This window comes from Strix uralensis, chromosome 1 (assembly GCF_047716275.1).
Source record: "Strix uralensis isolate ZFMK-TIS-50842 chromosome 1, bStrUra1, whole genome shotgun sequence".
NCBI classification, from domain to species: Eukaryota; Metazoa; Chordata; class Aves; order Strigiformes; family Strigidae; genus Strix; species Strix uralensis.
In genome coordinates this window covers 70,564,627-70,584,180 of record NC_133972.1, presented here as the reverse complement: position 1 = coordinate 70,584,180, position 19,554 = coordinate 70,564,627, and the positions used below count along the sequence as shown (strand labels likewise).

General features: G+C 41.3%; 2 protein-coding genes across 8 annotated transcripts; both read left to right on the top strand.

Moving 5' to 3' along the window:
* Positions 1–313: 313 nt before the first annotated feature.
* Positions 314–7,926, top strand: LOC141944175 (putative 2-ketogluconate reductase). Of its 3 annotated transcripts, none has more exons than XM_074870289.1 (7): positions 314–554; positions 1,044–1,291; positions 3,500–3,884; positions 5,125–5,296; positions 6,141–6,316; positions 7,052–7,148; positions 7,547–7,926. In XM_074870289.1, exons 2-7 carry the CDS (start codon positions 1,091–1,093, stop codon positions 7,701–7,703), a joined length of 1,188 nt encoding a protein of 395 aa, XP_074726390.1. In that variant the 5' UTR covers positions 314–554; positions 1,044–1,090; the 3' UTR covers positions 7,704–7,926. The 3 variants fall into 3 exon arrangements, with proteins under 3 accessions (XP_074726390.1, XP_074726382.1, XP_074726398.1); XM_074870281.1 differs by having other exon boundaries at positions 315–554; positions 6,138–6,316; XM_074870297.1 differs by lacking the exon at positions 1,044–1,291 and having other exon boundaries at positions 319–554; positions 6,138–6,316.
* A 693-nt stretch (positions 7,927–8,619) lies between these two features.
* LOC141944191 (putative 2-ketogluconate reductase) lies at positions 8,620–18,302 on the top strand. Of its 5 annotated transcripts, none has more exons than XM_074870341.1 (7): positions 8,621–9,182; positions 9,502–9,886; positions 11,633–11,804; positions 13,870–14,048; positions 14,261–14,357; positions 15,272–15,438; positions 16,681–18,302. In XM_074870341.1, exons 1-6 carry the CDS (start codon positions 9,180–9,182, stop codon positions 15,426–15,428), a joined length of 993 nt encoding a protein of 330 aa, XP_074726442.1. In that variant the 5' UTR covers positions 8,621–9,179; the 3' UTR covers positions 15,429–15,438; positions 16,681–18,302. The 5 variants fall into 5 exon arrangements, with proteins under 5 accessions (XP_074726453.1, XP_074726410.1, XP_074726442.1 ...); XM_074870330.1 differs by having other exon boundaries at positions 8,622–9,182; positions 16,678–18,302; XM_074870352.1 differs by lacking the exon at positions 16,681–18,302 and having other exon boundaries at positions 8,620–9,182; positions 14,261–14,479; positions 15,272–15,429.
* Positions 18,303–19,554: the final 1,252 nt, after the last annotated feature.

Sequence of the window (19,554 nt, the reverse complement as noted above, 5' to 3'; positions counted from 1 at the left end):
AAACCACCACAGGTACCAAATTCCTTTGCCCCGGTATTGCAGACCTCTCAAAAAACTATCAAAGTCCTCGTTCTGCAGTATCACCTTTCTAGAAAATTCAGTGCCGGGGAGTGTGAGAGGAGAGGAAGGCACTCTGGTCCCACTCCAGACAAAAGCACCCGGGCTCTGGCCGTCCCCGCCGCGTGGGCCGCAGCCGGGTCGCAGCCAGGCCTGCCTGGAGGCGCGGGAGTGCCCACGGAAGGAAGGAAGGGCCCACGGAAGGAAGGGCCCACGGGCGTGCCCACGGAAGGAAGGAAGTGCCCACGGAATTGCTGGCAGAACTGCCGGCACGGAGCCGTCTGGTAGTGAAGGGGTTAAGGGGGCCCAGAGCGGCGGGGCCCGCCCGCCGCCGCCACCGGAGCTGGGCAAGGGCAGCGAGGGGACGGCTGCCGGCGTGGGCCGGGGGCTGCCGGGGCTGGGAGCTGGCGGCTCCTCCACATGCGGTAGGAGCGAGCTGTGAAAGAAACATCGGCAGAAAGCAACCAGCCGCGGTTAATTCTTTGGTCGTTATCCAGGTAATTAGTTTTCCCCTATAGAGAAGTCCGTGGGAGGAGTTTATTCTGCATAACGCATGCTATTACCTTTTAAAACGGAGGTAGGAAGAATTATGTAGGTTTAGTTTGCTCTGATTTGGCCAAGTCCGAAGTGGTACAGCAGTGCCAGTCAACAAACGTGCAAGTAAGTCGTCAGTCAAGCTCCACAAAAGAAGTAAGGCCAGCTTCAGTCAGCACGGAAGTTAATACTCAAGTAGTCCTTTTTATTTGCCCACTTGTCTCAATCTGAGTCATATTTTCAAAGTTTTCTTAGCAATGCGAGGACCAGAACTTAGTACACGTATGTTATATTAGTGTGTTACATGTCATATACATGGAAGCAGATAATCTTCTAAAGTAGAAAATCTGAGGAGAGACAGCTTTTTTTTTTTTTTTTTTTTTTAAGAAAAGAGTGTTAGTGATTCAGCAGATGATACTAGTCCAAAACCAAAATTGTCATATCCTTAACAGGTGTTACATTTAGCACACTGGACAAGACATCTGATAACTGAATAATTATGTTCAGAAGCAAAGCATTCAGTCTGTTAAAACTGATTCCCTTGATGCCTGGCCAGTCAAATTTGGCTTATAAATACATTCATCCAGCTATTGCTTCTCATGGACATCGCTGTCACAGGAGAAGTATGGATTACAGACAGGGGTACAAGACATGCCCACGTAGTGCTGAAGGACAAACAATAAGTACTCCTCAGACCAAGGTTGGTATCGGAATAGCCCCCCTTCCGTCTGCAAAGTTCCTTTAAGTGTTTTTAGTTTACTGCTATCTCTCAATTTTTTAAGATTATACTAGCAGATTATACTAGCACTAGCAGAACCCCAGTTCTTGAACCAAAGCTGCAGTGTGTTAATGGTTCATACGCACATCAAACATAGCTGAAATTGTGGCAGACTCAGCATATCCACAGTAATGAAAAGATTAATTACACGCGACTAGCCTGTTTCTAGTCCACCATCTGGTTTGTTTAAAGCTAAACCAGCTCTCGCTGTGCTGCACTGTGGCTTCCTCATGGATCACCTTTCTGCTTGTGAAGTTTAGGAAGTGCTTCTAAAATGAATATGGGTCTGACTCTGACCTTCATGAGTGGTGTATTGTATCAGAGGAGAAAGTGGTGATGAGAGCAAATAGTGTAATGCAGTGCTGCCTTACTGACATCTGCCAGTCAGTTGATCATATCAGGCACCCAGTTTTCCATCCCTTAACAGCATAAGGTTTAGTTGCTGTCCAGTCTAAGTAAGTTGCTGCAGGAGCATCAGGTTGTGATCATCAGGAAGCTGGACAACGCTGTCACAATATGACATCAAATCTTATCTTTTATTCTATGTGTTATTCATTCTGGAGGACAAATCCAGTTTATCCTTCTAACGTCATGTTGTGTGATACTCTTAAGAAATATACAGACTACAGCTGGGGAAATTTGCACAATTTTCACAACCATATGGGGCTGGCAGGGTTCAAAATACTTCAGTTGACAAGAAATAGATTTGATATATATTTAAGAACAATCCCTTTGCAATATGGTTGCACTATTCATCTCATGGCTTTGTTTACTGCTGTTCAGAACCAGTTAGTGTTATCAGAGACACTGTTCATGGTGAACTGCAGATCTGTCCTAACATGGAGGCCCCTTCTAGCCCCTGTACAGCAGCAGACTGGAACTGAGGCAGAAATGCAGGTCAAGGCCAGGGTAAAGCAGTATTACTGGTGTCGAGATTGGAAGCATATAATAGCTGCAGTTGCGATAAGCCTGAGTTGTTTGCTCAGGACAAGGGTAAATACAGTTTGTCAGAAACTTCCAATCTGCATTGATGCCTTTTTGTCACAGGTTTGAATTCTGGTTACTCACTGAAGGCTCGTGTGAGAGGACTGAAGCAGCAGGAAATCTCTGCCCAGCACTGTCTGCCCTGAATAAATCAGCATACTGCTGTGGAAAATTGTTCTGATGCAGTTAGCACAATGCCAGGTTTTCTGGACCCAAGTCTAGGACACAGTATGGGATGGAGACCTAAAGCGAGTGGTACACAGCAAACAGAAGTGTAGGAAATTAGACAAGACTGTTGTTAAGACATGCAGGAAATTTTCAGCTACCATTTTGGTTGAAAAGGGCTGCTTCTAATTAGGTGTGTGGCTCTCTGTGAAGCCCCAATCTTATTGCAGGATACAATACATTTGCATGAGTGTTGCAGAGAGGACTGGGCTCAGAACTGTCTGGGCAGGGGAGAAGTTCTAGTATGAAGAACTGTGTTGTCAGTACCACTGCTAGTGCTCTTCCCTGCTGATTCAGCATATAGGCATGGATGTGCTAAAAATTTTGCGGGAGGTAAATTCAGGTACAGATCTGGATGTTTAAAACACTGAAGACAAGCAGTGTAGCAGCTGTCCAAGGCCCTTTATTGTGCAAATCTGTTAGACCTAAACCATTCCTGACAGATATTTGTCAGACCCATCTGAGCCTCAATGCCTCCCTACACTACCTGTGGCTTCACCAACCATAATCAGTAGGCAAGAAACTTTCAGTAACTCTCTAGTGGCTTCTGTTTCATACCACTGCTTATAGAAATGACTTTGTGAATGAGGTTGAGAAGCTACAAGATTTGTATTAAACCAATACTGATTCAGGACTAAAATGAAACTATTTGAGAAGAACACCCTGTAGGACTGGATTTAGATCTAAGGGGGTGGATATTCCTTGGTGTTATAGTCTGAATCAGCACTTAGTGAAAATACTGGGAAGTTGTCTAATGTACCATGCTAGTACCAAGTGACTGTGGATTTATTCTGTATCCTTAAAAGCAGTGTTGAGTTCCACCAGTTTCATGTTTCACCAATGTGAATTTAAATGATCACTACAGCATCACTCCTTTAAGGGTGTTCTAGACAAAGGAGTATTTCTTTTCCCCTGTTGCAGGTCATGGCAGAAGAAGAGTTGCCAGGCGTTTTGATTCTGGATATAGGAGGAACTCATGGTGTGCTAGAAAACCTTGCACCACTTTTGAAGAAACACTTTCGCCTTATCACCATGAAGGAATTTCTTGAAAACAAAAAAGAAATGAGCAAAAAAATCCAATCTGTCTTCGTGTTTGAGTGCAGGCCAACTGTTGACCGGGAGCTTCTAGAAAGCCTGCCTAATTTAAAGGTAATTGGAAACTCTGGGGTTGGAGTCGATCACTTAGACTTGAAAATGATTTCCAACTTTGGTGTAAAAGTGACCAACACCCCACATGCCGTGGCAGACTCAACAGCAGACATAGGAATGGCCTTGATGCTGGCCTCTGCCAGAAGACTAGTAGAAGGTAATGTTTTAAATTTTCCTGGATCTTAGCTACTTCTTTGGCATATCTCACTTGATGATCTGTCTGAATCAATATTTGGGATGCTTTTACAGGGAAAAAAATTTCTGAGAACTCCCATTTTCAGAGGCCTCTTCTTTTCCTATGTCTCCTTTCTTTTTAAGGCAATGGTGACAAGAGTAAGGCCTTCGTCTAAATTATGCGCTTTAAAGTTACTTGTGATATCCTGTTTGGAATAATGTCTGGGGCTTAATTCTTCTCTGGCTGTTCACTGGGTGGGTTGTTTATAGCTGTAAAAACTGAATGCAAAATACATCCAAACCAAATGTCACCACTTCTCCATTTCCCCTTGGAACAAGTGTTAGGAGCTACAGCAAAGTACAAAGCATTAATGGCCATGTCCCCACCTCTAGAGCAATAATTAGTATAACTATTCATTTTTTTCCTGCTTCTGTAAAGAGTTTGTCTAAACTAATGGGTTGTATTTCTGGAAGAGCATCAGCACTATTATTGAAATAGCTGATAATCCTTTTGATGAGGTTATTCCAAACTGTACCACCAACATTAGTTCATGTCCTTAAAGGTAGGTCCTTTCCCCACATGCCCTTCCTACGCAATGCCTTTCAGGGGAAGGAAGGTGTCAGTAAAGGCTATCACAAGAAGTTGCCTCTGTCTTCAGCAACTAGTAGTCTTTCTGTCACTGCTGCTTCACCCCTGAGCATGAAATAACACCGCTTTCTGGGTGATGTTTTCTCACTATTGCATCTTGTTGGACCTCAAGTTCTTTGTATAACAGCTCATAGTCATCCCTGGCTGAGCTGGAATTTGCAACCTTCACCCCCATTCAAGCGGTGGGGCTGCTCTGGGTTGTGATTCAGAAGAGAAATCGTGAGATTTATCCCAGCTAAAAAGAAGTGAAGTCAATGCTTGCAGGGTGGTAAGTGCCAAAGAAACTGTTTTTGAATTTCCAAGAAAATACTCCAGCCACAGAAGAGTTAATTCCCTGAGGAGCCTTTTGTCCCAGCACAGTACCCACCCGGGAGACCCCCTGTGTTACTGTCTCCAGCCCTGGCTGCAGGGAATGACACCATGCAGGCCCTTCTATAAACTGGTCAAAATTAGGAAGGATGTTTTGTAAGGAGTGCTCCAGAGCCCTGCTGCTGTGATGGTGAGAAAGTTTTTCTTTCCCCCAAACCTACTTTTGTGGTCAGTTTGTACCCATTTAGTATGTATTTACACTCAGGCTGCCAGATTGCGGTTTCTCCAGACACAAAGTGTTTTGCTGTTGACTGGCTGGGAGTGGAAGTAACCAGAGCAACGCTTGGGATCGTCGGGATGGGCAGCATTGGGTACAAAGTGGCTCAGAGAGCCAGAGCCTTCAACATGAGGATCCTGTACCATAACAGGAACCGGAGGTAAAAATGACTGGTTTCTGCATGTGATTAGTCAGGGGACAGTGACAGAAACCACAGCTCTGCTCTGTGTCCCCGGTCTTCCTAGGCACTTGTGACAGTTGTAAGCAGCATGAGGAGCACCAGCATGCTGCCACTTCCTCTCTTTGGCTCCCTACTGTTCCCCTTGAGAAGCAGCTCCCCCTCGCCTCCGGCGCTCACTCTGCCCTGGTTAGCTACTAGCACTTCGGAACAAGGGCTGTGTAACCTTTCTGAAGATGTTATCAGAGCAAACCAGGCCTTGTGCCCTCACTGTGTCCCCTGTCCTGCCAGACTCTTCTTCAGGCTTCTGGCAGCATCCCTGGCCCACCCAGCCAGCCATCCCTCTCCTCAGCCCAGCCAGATCACTCATCACACCAGCACCAATTACAAGGGTCTTAACTTCTCTTAGTTTTATAGTTCCCTTTCTTTCAGACTTCACTTCCCCTTTATTTCTTTTCCACTCCAAGTCCTAACTCACATGTCAGGCAAGGAGAGACTCTACAGGGATTGGCATAGATGCAGGAGAGAAGAGTGGGGTCTGACTGCATCCTCAGCCTCCTATACCTAATACTGTCTATGTGCTTTGCTTTCACACATATGTCACTCCTTCAGGGTCCTGCTGCTCCTCTAACCTCTTGCTCCCTTTAGCCCACATCCTCCCCGCCTCCCTTCCACCATTTGTACTTATCAATGTCTTTTCCTTTATCTTGGCCTCAAACCTCTCGATCTCTGTGCTGTTCTAGATCTCTCTAGGGTTGATTGATTGTTAAAGCCAGTTAGAAATAGTTGTGTCAGTTTTGGGGTGTGTGCATTTTTCCTTCAGAAGAAAGGAGGAGGAAGAGGCAGTTGGTGCCCACTACTGTGAGAAGATGGAAGACTTGCTGCAGCAATCTGACTTTGTTATGTTGGTTGTGAACCTGACTCCCGAGACTCACAAATTGATTGGGAAAAAGGAGCTGGGGCTGATGAAACCCACCGCTACTCTTATAAACATCAGCCGAGGTAGGATGATCTGAAAGCACTGTTTGTGGCTCCACGGTTAAGGTTGTGTTGATTATGTTGACATTCCCCCCTCCGACCTCAGTCTCTGATGGCCCTGTATTGTTTGAGTCATGAAGTAGCTGGCAGTCTACAAATGAATGACTGATCATAGATCAGACGCTATGTGTTCTAAGGTCCTGTAGAATTTAGGGATGCTCAGCAGATGTTCTGTTCTCTTTAGCCTTACTCTAAAGACAGCTTTTTTTTAGTGAAAATAACTGAAAGGTTTATCATCACCGATGATGAATGGGATACAAGGAAAAACAAGGGAAAACACAAGTTTCATTTGGAACAGCTATATAGAAAAGAAACATCACATGGGATTACAGATCTGTTGGCACTGAGAGAGACTATAGTTTCAGTAAACAAAGCAGAGATAAAAGAGTGGAAAGCTTGAAGAGATTAAATTATTTGTCTATAATAGTACACGAAATCAGTGTCAAAATGGGGAAGAGACTGAAACTGGTCACATCCCAGGAAAAGCCTTATGCAGTGGACCATAATCCTCCTCTAATTAAAGATTAATAAATAAAATCTCTGTTTTGTTTGGTTAATGGTTGTTAGAAAGACATTCTACTTTCTAACAAGCTGAAGATTCTGTAATTTTTCTCACTGGACCCTGGAGACCTTTCCTCACTCACAGTTAAAAATGTGTTCATTAACTCATCATGACAGCAAGATTTCATTGCAATGCAGGTGCAGTTATTGATCAAGATGCATTGGTAGAAGCTCTCCAGAATAAGGTTATTAGGGCTGCTGCTCTGGACGTCACATACCCTGAGCCTCTGCCAAGGTAAAGAAACCTGTTTTCCACTCTATTAATCTGAAATGTTTTAAATTGTGTGCAAAAACATGCTCATAATCTTGATCTCCATGGGGACTCTTTCTCACTGTTTAGAGCAAAACCTCAGCCTGTCTCACACAATCATAAATAAATGACAAACTATTCACCTTTCCCACATCTGTCCGTTCTTTGCCAGCCTAACTGACAGGCAAGGCAATAAGACCAATAGAGAAGAAGATGAAATGGGTAAGCAAGCTTCCCACAGCTTTCTGCTGGTTCTGTGCTTGTGGCCCTTTCTTCTCAACATGCCACTGCTGTTTCCTGAGGTTCATTCTTGACAACTAGCATGGAATGGCAGCAGAGTAAATTCCCTGTGTAATACATTCTGTTCTTTCTGTTTCTTACAGAGATCATCCTTTATTAAAATTAAATAACATCATCATAACCCCTCACATTGGAACGGCAACAGTCCAAGCTATCCGTATGATGGCAGAAGAAGCAATAGCAAATATGCTGGCTGTTCTCAATGGCCAACCTATTCCAAGTGAAGTGTTTCCGAAATGATGTGTGCCAGATGATATCACTAAATCTCCCGTGTATGGGAAGGCACTATTTCTTGCAGTACCACTTTTAAACTAGAAAAAAAGCAACCTGTTCCTGCACTGCTCTTGTTGTCCTGTTACTGCAAAGCTGTCATCTCGCTATACTTGATCTGTACTGTTATTTACAATCCTGAAAAATAAAGTGGAACTAATAAAAGGGATCTGTTTGAAGCTTTTAAACTGCACTTTGATATCTTCAATCCATTATTTCAATGAATACCTGTGTTCTCTTCCCAGTACTTGCTGCAACATAATGATAAGCAAGTACACCAAGCAGTTTGTGTAACACTCCCAAATATATTAAAGGTGAATTGACCATTAATTCCCTGCAGAAATTTGACTGTATCCTGAAACACTTTTCAGCCAATATTGTAATATTCTATTTTTATATCAAAACACTGAAGAAAGCAGACTTCTTTGAAATGGTCGTAGTCCTACAGTTTTCTAATGTAAGAAGAGCTCTGCTTCATCTACATGTTAAATCAAAGCCAAGCCAATCATTGAAAAAGTATCTTTTATTTTCCCAAGGGGATCCTTTGAAAACAAAAGTAAAACCCAAGCGAATTAGTTCCTCCATGCAGACAAAAATGATGTTTTTATCTTGACTGGCCATGAAGCAATGGTCTACCACTGAAATCACATGGGTGAGGCACAGTCTAAAGAAGAATTAGTGATCAGTCCTAACTTGCAGCCCAGGGCCAAGCTTTTTCATACGTTCTCTTTCCTATGAGCAAGCAACAAAGTCAGAAAACTCAGTAAAATGTTTGTCACCTCCATAAAATCAGGGAGCCTTTCCAGTATTTTGCAATATGCTCAGGCTTCTCGAAGAGATGGTAGAATGAAGTTTTAGCACAGGAAGTGTTGACAGGCCAAGAGTTAGACATTTGGCTGCACATAGTGAAATACTACTAACAAGACAACGGTAAGAACTGCAATAACAGGACAACAGCAATAGGGGATTCCAAGATCTTCAGCCCTTTAGTAGCTCTCCATGCAGCTCTTCCCAAAATTCCTATGGAAAATCAATGGTAGCTGTGAATAGTCTAATTAAAAGAAAAAAAAAGCTGTCAATTCACAGACCCTCTGGGAGCTACAAACAGATGGTCAGTGATTCCTGAAAAAAAACCCCATGTTTTAATTTGAGTTCATAAGCCCTTCTCGGAAAACACTTGCCTAAGCATCTGTTATTTTGTTAACTTGTGATAGCTTCAGGAGAAGGCACTGACGTTAAAAAGTCACTGGTGTCTCTTCAGGATGGTAGGCTGCAAAAATCTCTGCAATGAAGCATTTAAAAATTAACCTGGTAACTCAAAGTTCATGATGAAGCTGCGCAATTTATTTTCACGAACTAGATTTGGTCCAACATTTTTCTAAACTACTTAGACGTGGTAATTTGGATTTCAGAGTAGGGAAGGAGAATTATTGCACCAGACTATTGATGGTCTGAAACTAAGTAATTAATGTGAAGTAATTGTGTGTTATGAGCCTGGTGGCAGTGATGTGAAACCTTACAGACCATGAGGGACAGAACTTGTTCAGACTTGATTATGTGAATACCTCTGTGTGTGTGTGTCTAATAGTATACTTAAAAGAGCTGCTTTCTTGTCTTGGTTTGTTCGCCTCCCTATCTAAATTCGTGGTTTATAAGATCTCTTGTTGTAGATATCATGAACAGGACATGAAAGTGATTATTCTTTAAAATGTCTGGAAGTAATTATATGTCTTTCTTCTGACATTTTGTGTCTTTCTTCTTTGTGCAGATCATGGGAGGAGGAGAGCTACCTGGGCTTTTGGTAGATGAAATTGGTGGCATACATGGGATACTGCATGGCCATGTGGCGCTCCTGAAGAAACATTTCTACCTCATCACCATGAAGGAGTTTCTTGAAAACAGAAAACATATGAGTAAAAAGGTCCAAGCGATCTATTTGTGGTGGCACAAACCAATAATCGACCGAGAGCTCCTCCAGAGCCTGCCCAACTTGAAAGTGATTGCGAATTCAGGAGTAGGGATGGATCACCTGGACTTGAAACTTGTAGCTAGCTTTGGTGTGAAGATGGCTAATGCTCCATATGCTGTTTCCAGCAGCACAGCAGATACTGGGATGGCTTTGCTGCTGGCATCTGCTAGAAGACTAGTGGAAGGTAACATCTCAATTCTTTTGTGGCTTCTAAAATTTGTACAAAATTTACCTACCATTAACTTGACTTTTCCTAGAGTTATCTGTAGTGCACATAGTTTCACATAAAATGTGAAAATCTAAATATGTTGGGTTGGCAAATAGAATAGTTGGTACTTTCATATATTTTATATATCATAAATATATCTAAATTATTACATTATACACAAACATACATAACATATATTTCAATGAGGTATAAATAAAATGCTGTGAGTATAGTTTTCCCAGGTCACCAGCCTGAGTTGAAAATGCTTGAGCAGAATCTAATCACATTCAATTCAAATACAACTTTTTGCTTTATGAACCAAGTGGTCTTAGCAGCTGGAATTTAGTTTTTAGAATAAATACGGCTGTAGACTTAGTTTAATAGTTTCAGATGAACAACACACTGAAGTTTGCTTCCTACGTATAAAAACTTTAAATTTCGTTGCTTTCTTCAGCAACACATTTTCAGTGACGATGACATTTGGCTGATGTAAGACGTGCTTCTTGATGTGATAGTATTACAGTGCTATTGACCAAAAGTGGGGGATGCCAAAGATCAGACGATTGCTGCAATCACAGGCTGGCAGAAAAAATTAGAGTGTGGGAGGCAACAATGGAGCAGAATAAGGGTATATGCCGGAAGCTGGGGCTGAAAGACACATGGCCTTATTCTCAGGGACTGAAATGGATTGGTGGGTAATTTAAGGAACATTAGAGAGCAACAAGGCAACCTGCTCCTGCTTCTGCTAGTAGCATCCTTTCTAGTTTCTTCCACAGTTTTTTCTTGCCATTTCCCCAGAGAGACCTACCCTTGGCTTGGTTGAAATGCCTCCTGTTTCAAGAAAAGATCTTCCAGATTTATCCGATTGAATTTACCTGCCATTAATTTGCCAGCTGTACCACAGGATTCATAGAAACTCAAAGGAGACTTGTCTCCCACTAAATCTGTTTCTACCTCACAAGGAGGAGACAGATTAAAAGGGAAATTAATTTCTTCTTCCCATCTACATAAACTATCCCTGGTGGCATTTCTGATAGCTCTGCCCTGGCATAACTGAGTTTTATCCTGAGGCATTTTTTGATACTTTCACAATATTCTGCTTATGTTTCAGAAGAGTTGGCAGTATCAAGACTGAAATACCAGAAGCCTGTCACCTTGCTAGCAGACTATTAAGTGCTGTCTCTGTGCATATAAGTGTATTTTCTGTCCAGAACTATCTAAAATTTTTTCAGGTTTAACAGATAATTATGGAAATTACTGAGTAGTGATTTTTAAAGAAGTCACACTTTTCTTTCCAAGGAGAGTGGCAGAAGTGAGAGAGAGAACAGGAAACCTATTCTTATTCTAAACAGCAAAACCAACACCTGGTGTTATTCTCCACATAAAAGTTCCAAACTCTGTAGTGTTACTGGCAATAATTATTTTTATAGTTGAACAGGGCAATATTTTAATGAGTCTAAAGCAGTAAAAGGGTTTTTAGGGGAGATTACATCAGAAGGCTTTTTGGAGTATGGTGAGAATAAATGGGAATGTCACAAGTGGCAGGGAGAGATGATATATTAGGGAGTCACCTAGGACATTACCAAAACCATTGCTATTTAAAATTGTGTGTTTGTAACCGTTAGAAGTGTGCTACAGTAGCACAACAAGCCCAGACTTTTTTGCCTTGCTCCTCTGTGTTGGACCCCATTCATTTTTCATATTGGAGTGTTTTTCTTGCAGGCTATCATGTTGCAATTTCTCCAGGTATGGAGTACTGTGAAGCTGATTTACTGGGAGTTGAAGTTACCGGAGCTACTCTGGGGATCATTGGCATGGGCAGCATTGGGTATAAGATTGCTCTGAGAGCCAAAGCATTTGAAATGAACATTTTGTACCACAACAGGACACGGAGGTAAAGATGAGTCTTGACCCTAATTACAACAGAAACTCTTTTAGATAGTCAGTATTTCCTTTCTAAGGAATTATGTCAGGAATATAGCAAGAAATGAGGGAATAGGGCCAAAATTAAAACAAAAGGAAGAAAAAAGAACGGTTGCCTCAAATCAGTCTTGTAAAAAATTATTTGAGGATTAAACACTTGGAAACTTAATTTAGGTTTTATATCAGAAATTCCAAGGTTTCCTGGAGATGTGAACAGAAAAAGGAAGACCAAGCTTATACCTTTTTTATTCTTATCATATCTTACTATAGTGACACGTAACTCTGCCTTTTGTTTATTTTTTCCCCATATTTTGAAGGTCAGGATTGATCTTGTTGAAACTCTGAATGACTGGAAACATATACTTGGCACAATATGAAAACTGATTAACTTGAGAGCTGTTCTTGAGAAAACCTTGTTTCTCTTCAAACCAGTGGGAATTTTGCCAAGTATTTAACTGGATTTCACTCGTTATTTCTAGCCCCTCCTAGCTTGTGTATCTGGGAATCTGATCCTTGTTAGAGATTCAGCACAGGGGCTCTTCAGTGTAAAGGTGGGAAAGATCCCCATGTACAACTCAAGGCTGTTGCAATCAGGCAAGGTGCAACCAACAATCAGAACAAACATGCTATAAACCATGATCTGCCCTGAGACAACTTTACTCCTCCCTGACTGAAGGGAGAAGCTGCAGTGCTACTACATGTGGCTTCCAGTAATTTTCTCCTTATGCAGACTGCAGAAGGAGAGTTACTGCTCTAGCTAGCCCTAACCAAATCACAAGCGTGGATGAGGCCAGAAATTTCTAGCTTTCCTTGGCATTCCTGTTACTTCAGAAATTATAAAAACAGCTGAGAAAACTCACATTTTAAAAAGTACTACTGAACACCTTCCTTAAGATCTTTCAGAATTTCTTCATAAATAACAAAAAGCAGAAAATAAGGTACAACTCTTTTTTGTTCTTTTCTGTGGATCATCACTAACTCCCTTTGTTTAATATTTTTCATTCTTTAAAGTAGTATTTATGTAAGAGTGCTGTGATGCATAATCAATGCACAGTGCATCAGAAATTAAAAACCTGCTTATTTTAAAGTACATTTACACTTCAAGTTTATGTGCTGAAGTGAGATACGCTCTGTATTCTGCAAAACTGGCTGTAGTTCCAGTCTGTTCTTTACCCACTTAATCTCTGGTTGTTGACCTGGGCACTGAAAGAAAACAGTGAAATGCATGCATTAGGAGACACATGCTGCAAAGTTACACTGAAGTTATTTTCTTAGTGTGACTTCTTTCTTTAGTTCTAGATTAGGGAGGAGATAATTCAAAGCCATTCTCTTGCAATTGGGAGCAGATGATTGTACACACAATCTCCTATCATTGTTTCTTTAGTTCCCAAAGTTCAGGCAGCTAAATTTACAAAGAACAGGAGAAATGGCAAGTATTTTTTTTTTATTGTGAAAATTTCAAACTAAAAATCTCTCTCTACTTTGGTAACTTTTTGTGTTGAACACCTTAATTTGTGAAAGTCCTGGGACAGTCAGGAGCCTGCCAAAGAGCTGCCTTGCTGATTCCACTCATTAGAAAATGACAGGCTCACTGGAGGATGCCAACAGGATGAGGACCACCAGCACGTTCAGAGCTCACAGGCATGAGTTCTGGTGAATACCACTATTCTGGTTTGAACAATCACTGCATCCTGTGAGGTGCAGCTTCCTCACAGGGGATCCTGGAGACTGGACCATGTGCTGCCATCTGTTCCAGTGCTTGGTCCTAGTTGACTTGCAGACTTTAAAGAAGTCCCTTGACCCTGCGCTGCAGTGGATGAGAGGCAGGCATGTTATCCATCCCCTGCTATAGGGCTTGAAGCCCTCCAGAAGGGCCTAAACAGACAACTGAGACTAAATTCACCTTTGTTTGACACCTGTTTGCTACATGAATGTGATAATCAGATCCTTTAGTTTGCATACCAGTGACACCACTGAAGAAAATATTTTCATGACTGATGCCCTGAAATACAGTATGATCCTTTTTTCCCCACCAGGAAAGAGCAAGAGGAGCAAGCTGTTGGTGCTACTTACTGCGAAAAGATAGACAGCTTGCTCCAGCAGGCAGATTTTGTGATGGTGGTGGTGAGCCTGACACCTCAGACACACAAGCTGATTGGGAAAAGAGAGATGGAGCTGATGAAACCCACAGCTACTCTCATTAACATCAGCCGAGGTACCATCCAGAAGCATTGACTGGCCTGACCAGAAAGTATGAGCCAGCTCCTGTTGTGTTACATGCAGCACCATGCTGCATCCACCACACAGCTGGTGCATACGTGGAGGACAGATCAGGCATGGTGAAAATTCCTCTCTTCCCTTCTATTATCTTCACTCTCAGATCATTACTTGCAAATGGCACTCAGAGACACTCTTATTCCAAACCAGGTGCAGTAGTTGACCAAGAGGCGCTGGTGACAGCTCTGCAGACTGGTGTTATCAGGGCCGCAGCTTTGGATGTCACCTACCCGGAACCACTGCCCAGGTTGCCATCTCTGCTTATTTCTCAGAAACCATGCCAGAGCCCCACCAGAGGCAGGAGGCATCCCTGCAGCAGGCAGGGGGGGATCTGTCAGAGGCAGCCCCACCACCGCCTCTGGCGTAGAGGTTTGTGTAAAAGTGCCATGAATACAAATGGGATGCAGCCCAGATGTTGGGTCTGCTAACAGGCCAAAGAGAAGCCTGGGCGCCAGGAAACAGCAGGAGGGGGCTTGTGTTCGGAGGGGAGCACTAAACCCCCTCCACAGAATCACCATATGAAGCTGCAGCAGTGCTTCACTTACAAATTGCTTTATCTGAAGGTGCAACTGGCGTGAATGGGTGGAAGCTGCTTGAATCATCCCTTCTTAGATCTATTGCATTGCCCCGAGGTTTCCCTCCCACAGGCTTGTTTCCCCAGTACAAGGCTGAAGTACTGCAGAGCTCTTGGGCACAGAAGCTACTTAGCTTCTGTAAAAAGACACCTCTACCAGAATGATGCCTCATGGAGTTGACTGTGCTGGCTAGATTTTGGGTTGGGGGGAGTTTGGTATTGTTATGTCTGTGTGCCAGGACATCATTGTCCATTACCTGAATTGCATAACTACAGCTCAGACCACTACATAGGGTTAATGTGTCAGGAGGGCTTAATCTTCTCTTCTGACATAGTTCAAATTGCTGCCTAATGGTGAAACTCTGTTTCTGGACAAAAGAGCACAGTATAAACTCTTAGTGTGTCCTTTTAATGTCCAAAATTACTTGAACACAGATGATCAGCTTCTGTGGATGTAAGTGGGACTTGTAAAGCTATATTAAATTAACTTTATATTTAAATACAGTGCAAAAGCCAAAGTAAGACTCCTCTTTATTTGGATGAAGAACAGTAGGTAACTTAACTATCTCTTTTTTCATTTCTTCCAGAGATCATACATTGTTAAAATTAAAGAATGTCATTATAACGCCTCACCTCGGCATTAAAACAGACAAGGCCACCTACATGATAACAGAGGAAGCAGTTGAAAATATACTAGCAGCTCTTAATGGTCTCCCCATACCCAGTGAAGTGCTCCCTAGCTGATATGCAAAAGGTTATTACAGCTCTTTTTATTCTTCTCTTTCCCCCCATCAGCTCTAAAGGTGTTTATTCTTATGTTTTCCCCATTAAGAGAAGACTATTCCAAGTAGACACTGAAAGCTCTAGCTTGGGCTCACATGTCATTAGAAAGCACCTTTTACATTTTAATTTCCTTGCAAATTGGAGGAATACATTACTTTTCACTTCTAACCATAGATAGATGCATGCAGGCTTTAAGTGGCTCTGGGAAAAAACAACTTCTGATTGCCAATGCACTTCTTGCTAGGTTCCCTAGTCCGAAAGAAAATGTAATTTTAGATTACATAATTCACTTTGTTCCCATTCTATTAGCTATCAAAACCAACAAAGCCAGCTACCTGGCTAGAAATATTACTGACTTTCCATATGGAAGTCTTCATTTAAACTAGCTCCTGAGACACAAAATGCTGAGGCAAGAGTCAGTTTTCAGAAAAGAACTCAGAATCACTTATTTAAAGCAGACTGGATTTTAGAAGATAATTTAAAGCACTAGCACTAAGTAAAATTAGTCTTCAAGATGAACATGTTACTATATTTGTAATACCAAATTTATGTGCAGTCTACCTCCAGATTTTCAACTTTGAGCAAATATTTGGAAGAACACTTGGAGCCCTCTAAGCCCCCAGCACCATTCTGTAAATTAGTGGGAACACAAAAGTCTATAAAAACACATGCATCATTAAGATCCAAATCTCTACCTTTTCCTTGTATCATTGCTTCTAGACATTCGCAAGAATAATTATATTTGAAACTGGGAGCTTCACTATTGTAAAGAGAAAAAGATACTCTGACAAATTGTTTTTATTACTGCAATTATTATTATAGAAAAAAACCCCAAATCCCATGGCTTTCCTCCGCTAGAAATAGCACCTATATTGCAATTAACCGTTCAAATTCCACAGGAAGAGGATCTCTTTAAATAGAAGAATGCTCATCTACCTCACTATAGTTTTAGAGGAAACAGTTTGCTATACTCTCAGTTGTCTTTATGTACTCTCTGTTCTCGTAATACAAGTCCAAAAGATAAATAAACCAATACACAACTCAAAGTGGCAGTGCTATGCCTTTTATTATATAGTATGCTGTTATGAATAGTATGAGTATTTAATCTATCAGTAAAATTTATAGCAAAATTCCCATTAACTGCAGCTAGGATTTTGCTTGTAGTCTCATGCATCTTTACAGAGCCATTTCCACTTCCTTTTTCTTGCAGAAGGTTGTCACTGGTGCTTGCCAAACGACACTTCCTTCCACCAGTTTAACATAGGATGTTACCAACTTTTGCAGCTCAGGGGAACAACACTGCAGATTTTCAGGAGCAGTAAGTCGGCAGGCAAGAATTTCAAGACTGTCCCAGGTACCTCCCTGTTCTCTGAGGTACAAGCGCCCAGTATGCCTTTCATTGTTGCCTGTATGACCTTGACAAAAATAAGTTATATATTCTTTCAAAATAAAAGGCTAAGCAATAAATTACTGAGCTGAAAACAAAGCTACAAGAAGCTAAAACAGCAGAGAGAAAAAAAAACCCTTTTGTTAGATCAATATCCTAAAACTGGAAAAAACACACAAGGTTTTGCATAAGCAAACTTTTCCCCAGACGTGAAGCAGCAAACATAAAATCAGATACAGTACTTCATTTCACTTCTACATAAATCAATAGAACATGCTTGGCACTTACTTAGAGTTTTATTTCTGCTTTTGCAGATATTTCAAGAATCTGGGCTGATTAGTTACAGAGGTGCTCCCTGCCAGTGGGGTGCTTTAGACAGGAAGACACAGTGCTAGACAAGAGGATACCTGTCAGTCATTGGAGTGATGGGTTGACTCACACACAATGCCTAATGACTTGGCATTCCACAGACTGGAAATCATCACCTGAAGGACATCTTCCCAAAATGTCTTCAGGAACCTCTCTTTTCAAATTACATTGCTAAAAATGGCCCTTTGTTTTCTGCCTTTCCTCAATCTATAAATATTTATTGAATGGTCTCAAATTAACTGACATACAGTTAAGGAAACTTTCCCGTGCTTACTAGATGCTGTTTCCCATCTCTGCTGTTCTAGTTAGATTGTGCTTTGGAAAACACAATACATTCAATCTTACAATTACTAAAAATGGATCAAAAAATGCAGTGGCCACCTGAACAAAGAGATGATCCATTACAGTTACTCTGGTGATTCAAATTTGTTTGAAACATTTTGACACACAAACAGTTGATGATCTGGAATAAAGTGCTGCTATAGTAGTCTAGTGGGAAAGCTGGCCTTACCTATGGCAAACAGATGCGTTAGTGATAACATTTTATGATGGTGAAAACAAATGCATCGCTTGGGTTAGCCTTGCCTGAAGCAACAAACTCAGGAACATAAATCTCCTGCCTCTGCTTTTTTTGTCCTATGAATCCTGGTCACATATAATATTGCTTTATAACACATAATATAGACCATTATCCAGTTTCATGCTTAAGATAGTCTATACATCCCACCTGGGAAATGTATAACATTATACAAAAGTACAAAAGTCTTTTAGGCTAACGTAATACTTCAAAAGTCTAATCCTAAGAAACAATTATTATGCAGACATCAATACTTGCCCTGCAGTATTACATGGACACCAATGGGAATATTTAACAATGGGAACGAAGTTCACAAACTGTGCAATACTTCTCTCCCCGTACCCACAGACATTATTAATTTCAGAGAACTTTGTCACAATGCTGGTATAATAGATCCCTTTCTATGATAGAAAACTGCACACTGCAATACTATGTAATTCAGCTTTACACACTGCATGAGGTCTATACGGTACTTTACAAATTAAATCTACTTAAAACATGATAGTGCACTGGTGCAACACTCTCATCTTGTTTTACCTTAATCCGACTTAGTTTATGGTAACTGTTGTTTGGTTGCTGCTCACGCTCTACTCTGTGACATTCTGTGTCCTAGTAATTTGAACAGCTCTCCTACAGGTATATATCAGCCCTGAACCATAACTTGAAAATTAGATGTTCAAGTTACACGGACTTTGAGGCCATCTGATTCTCTCCACATCTAACCACATAATACACCCATTTTCTTGACATTTGATATGTATGTCACAGATGTTTCCTTCAGAAAGAGTAACATTCCTTTGACTATTATTTTTTTTTTGGCTCCTGACTAGTTGCTTCATCTTGTTCATTCAGAATTGTTGATTTGATGTAGAAAGGGAAAAACTACCATGTTGTCCTTCCAAAGTTTATTTGTACCTTCACTACTAAAAAGTGGTAGACCTCTTTCCTTGATTCATAGCAAGAATGTCTTGTGTCTTTGAGAGGAGCTTTACAATGGTCCTTTGATCTCAGGTAATGTGAGCAGTAAGTTAAAAGATCACCCATTATGCCTTATCAGCAAACTTGGAAGCAGCTGATGTAAAACTGAATGTGTAAGCATTTTAGGGTCTGTTGTTTTTTTAAAATTCAAGTAGACTTAACTAAGAATCTAGTTAATATGCTATAACTTCATCTTGCTAGTTAATGAATTTTTGCTTTAAAGTTTAACCGCCTGAACTTGAAATCCAAATTATTTCAATGATTTTGAGTAAGCAAATGATACTCAAAAATCATCACCAGGATAACAAGAACAATTTATGGTTTTGTATAATTATTACAGCATTTTATTATACTTTATCTTTTCATCAGTCATTTTATAGAGGATTTGGTATTATACTTGACTGCATTAATGCTCAGCATATCAAAATGCGTTTGGCAGAATTCAAGAAGACGTGATTTTTGTGATCCATTCTTTGACACAAGTCAGGAGAGACTCAGCAGTGCGCAATTGCTGGTTGTTTCGTAGGATGGAAGAAGAGAGATCCCAGGTGCTGGCAGCAGCAGTGTCCCGGCTCCTCAGCTGCTCTGACCACAGAAGCCAGGCACCCTCCTAAGTGTCTGCTGGCCACCAGCACAGCAAGGCCAATCGCCCCAGCACAGGCTTAGTGAACAGACTACTGAAGCTGTACTGGGAAGCCTCCATCACTGGGGATTTACAGTCCAAGTAACCTCATCAGGAAAATTGTCACACATTTCTTGGCTGGGATGGTCACAGG

Bases quoted from the DNA above. Each gene is read 5' to 3' on its own strand.
- LOC141944175 (XM_074870281.1), top strand. From the start codon at position 1,091: ATGTTCAGAAGCAAAGCATTCAGTCTGTTAAAACTGATTCCCTTGATG. The intron at 1,292-3,499 runs GTTGGTATCGGA...CCCCTGTTGCAG, and splicing joins TAAGTACTCCTCAGACCAAG to GTCATGGCAGAAGAAGAGTT. The intron at 7,149-7,546 runs GTAAAGAAACCT...TGTTTCTTACAG, and splicing joins TACCCTGAGCCTCTGCCAAG to AGATCATCCTTTATTAAAAT.
- LOC141944191 (XM_074870309.1), top strand. The intron at 11,805-13,869 runs GTAAAGATGAGT...TTTCCCCACCAG, and splicing joins TACCACAACAGGACACGGAG to GAAAGAGCAAGAGGAGCAAG. The intron at 14,049-14,260 runs GTACCATCCAGA...ATTCCAAACCAG, and splicing joins TCTCATTAACATCAGCCGAG to GTGCAGTAGTTGACCAAGAG.